Genomic DNA, 2055 nt, shown 5'->3' on the forward strand with positions numbered 1-2055 from the left:
CTCTGTATGTTGTATGTGTTTGTCCGCGGTTGTGTGTGTGTGTGTGTGTGTGTGTCTGGTGTCTGTTGTCTGCTGTGGTACGGGGTGTCTGTGTGGGCCGTCTCTGTATGGTGTGTGTGTGTGTGTGTGTGTGTGTGTGCGTGCAGGGTGGAGATGGGTGTGGAGACGGCCTTCCTCGGGACCCGTTCGGGTCTGATGAGGATCATAAGATACGCGGGAGTGGAGACCAGAGTGGCAAAGTAAGACCGGAACCAGGCAGAATCACAGGAAGACTCAACATCTGTTTAACATCTGTGTCTTTTCCACCAAGGTAGTTCTGGTCCTGGTACAGAGTCAGGGCCAAATACCGAACCGGTTCTTTGCTTTTCCACACAAATAAACCTGGTTCTGGGCCAAGAACACGGGTCCAACTCAGCACCAGCGTAGCGCTGGTCTAGAGATAAGAACCGGTTACGTCAGGTGCTGGGAGCGGGTCCCGATGGGCTTTTTGTCGGGTAAATTGAGACCAGTCTCGGGACGTCTGTTCACCCTAACGGGTGTTTTGCTTGACGCTACTGAAGTTGCCATGGCAACCCAGCAAAAGATAATAATAAACGTTAAATCAGGTGAGATAATTCCCTTTTTTCTCAAACGCGTCCTCGGTCCATAGCGGTCCACGGAGAGCCGTCGAGGCCCGTCTTTGAATCCAGTGTGAATTTGTAAAGCCAGGAGCAGAAATATCGGGTATGTAGTCCTCCGTTATGGTTGATTGTCATGACGCGGTGCTATTCAATTCAATTTTATTTATAGTATCAATTCATAACAAGAGTTATCTGGAGACCCTTTACAGATAGAGCAGGTCTAGACCACACTCCAGAATTTACAAGGACCCAACAGTTCTAGTAGTTTCCTCCAGAGCAAGCAACAGGGCCACAGTGGCGAGGAAAAACTTCCTTTTAGGAAGAAACCTGGGACAACGGCGGTACCTGGCAGTCACGTTGTGACGTAGCCCTGAATCGAGCTGGTTCTTAGAGAACTGGAGAGTAGAACCAGCACCGAACTGGCACCAGAACCAGAACCAGCACCTGGTTAGCCTTGGTGGAAAAGACATACGACATAAAATAGTGCCGGTGCCGAGACTGTGGACCAGGATGGGGGCAGTGTGGGGGGGGTAAGGGGGGGGGGCGGGGGGGTGATTGATGATTCGTAGGTGGAAGTAGTGGACGTCCCTCACTTTCCTCTTTCTTTTAATTAACTGTCTTCTGAGCAACGTTACACGCTGAAAATGGACAGTTTTAAGAATAATTTTGGGTGGTGCTACTAAGCAGCCCTGCTGGGTTCTCTCATGAAAGGATTGTAAAGATTTACAAAGTACTAACACCACACTGTCAAAATACTCTAACGCCGCGAGATTAACGAAGTGGAGTAAAATGTACAATATGTTTCTCTGACGTGTAGAAGTGGAAAGTGGCGTGAAAAGAAAAGACTCAAGTGTAGTACAAGTACCTCAACATTTGCACTTAAGTACATTACTGGAGTAAACTTACTTAAATGTAGTTACATTCCAAGACAAGACAAAAAGCCAAAAATGTTCACCTGAGCCTTAAAGGTCCCATGGCAGGAAAATGTCCCTTTATGAGGTTTTTTAACATTAATATGCGTCTCCGTCTTTTAGAGAAAGACAGACTCGAACGGTACTTGTGTTTTATCGGTTTTATTTCTTTAATGTTTAACTTCTTATGATGAATTTTGTTGGGGAAAGGAATAAGTACACGGATAAAGGTTGTGTAATACAGAGGAAGACAGAGACAGACAGACAAAGGTAGAGAAAGACAGACAGGGAAAGACAGAGAAAGACAGACAGGGAAAGACAGAGACAGACAGACAAAGAGACAGAAAGAGAGAGAAAGACAGACAGAGAGAGAAAGAAAGACATACAGAGAAAGACAGGGAAAGACAGAGAAAGAAAGAAAGAAAGACATACAGGGAAAGACAGAAAGACAGACTCAAACGGTAAGACTTTAAAGAAAAAGTGTGAATGTGTAGTGTCGTTGAGTAGCCACGAAAGGCAGCGCT

At 46.0% G+C, this 2055-nt stretch overlaps 1 protein-coding gene across 1 annotated transcript in view; it reads left to right on the top strand.

The window, feature by feature from the left end:
• LOC116686864 (voltage-dependent calcium channel subunit alpha-2/delta-4) overlaps positions 1-2055 on the top strand; it is a 158488-nt gene that overhangs the window by 49144 nt on the left and 107289 nt on the right. The window contains exon 25 of the mRNA XM_032511910.1: positions 147-239. Coding sequence (XP_032367801.1) covers positions 147-239 — 93 coding nt within the window. The remainder of the gene's footprint in view (positions 1-146; positions 240-2055) is intronic.

This window comes from Etheostoma spectabile, unplaced genomic scaffold (assembly GCF_008692095.1).
Source record: "Etheostoma spectabile isolate EspeVRDwgs_2016 unplaced genomic scaffold, UIUC_Espe_1.0 scaffold517, whole genome shotgun sequence".
Classification (NCBI taxonomy): domain Eukaryota; kingdom Metazoa; phylum Chordata; class Actinopteri; order Perciformes; family Percidae; genus Etheostoma; species Etheostoma spectabile.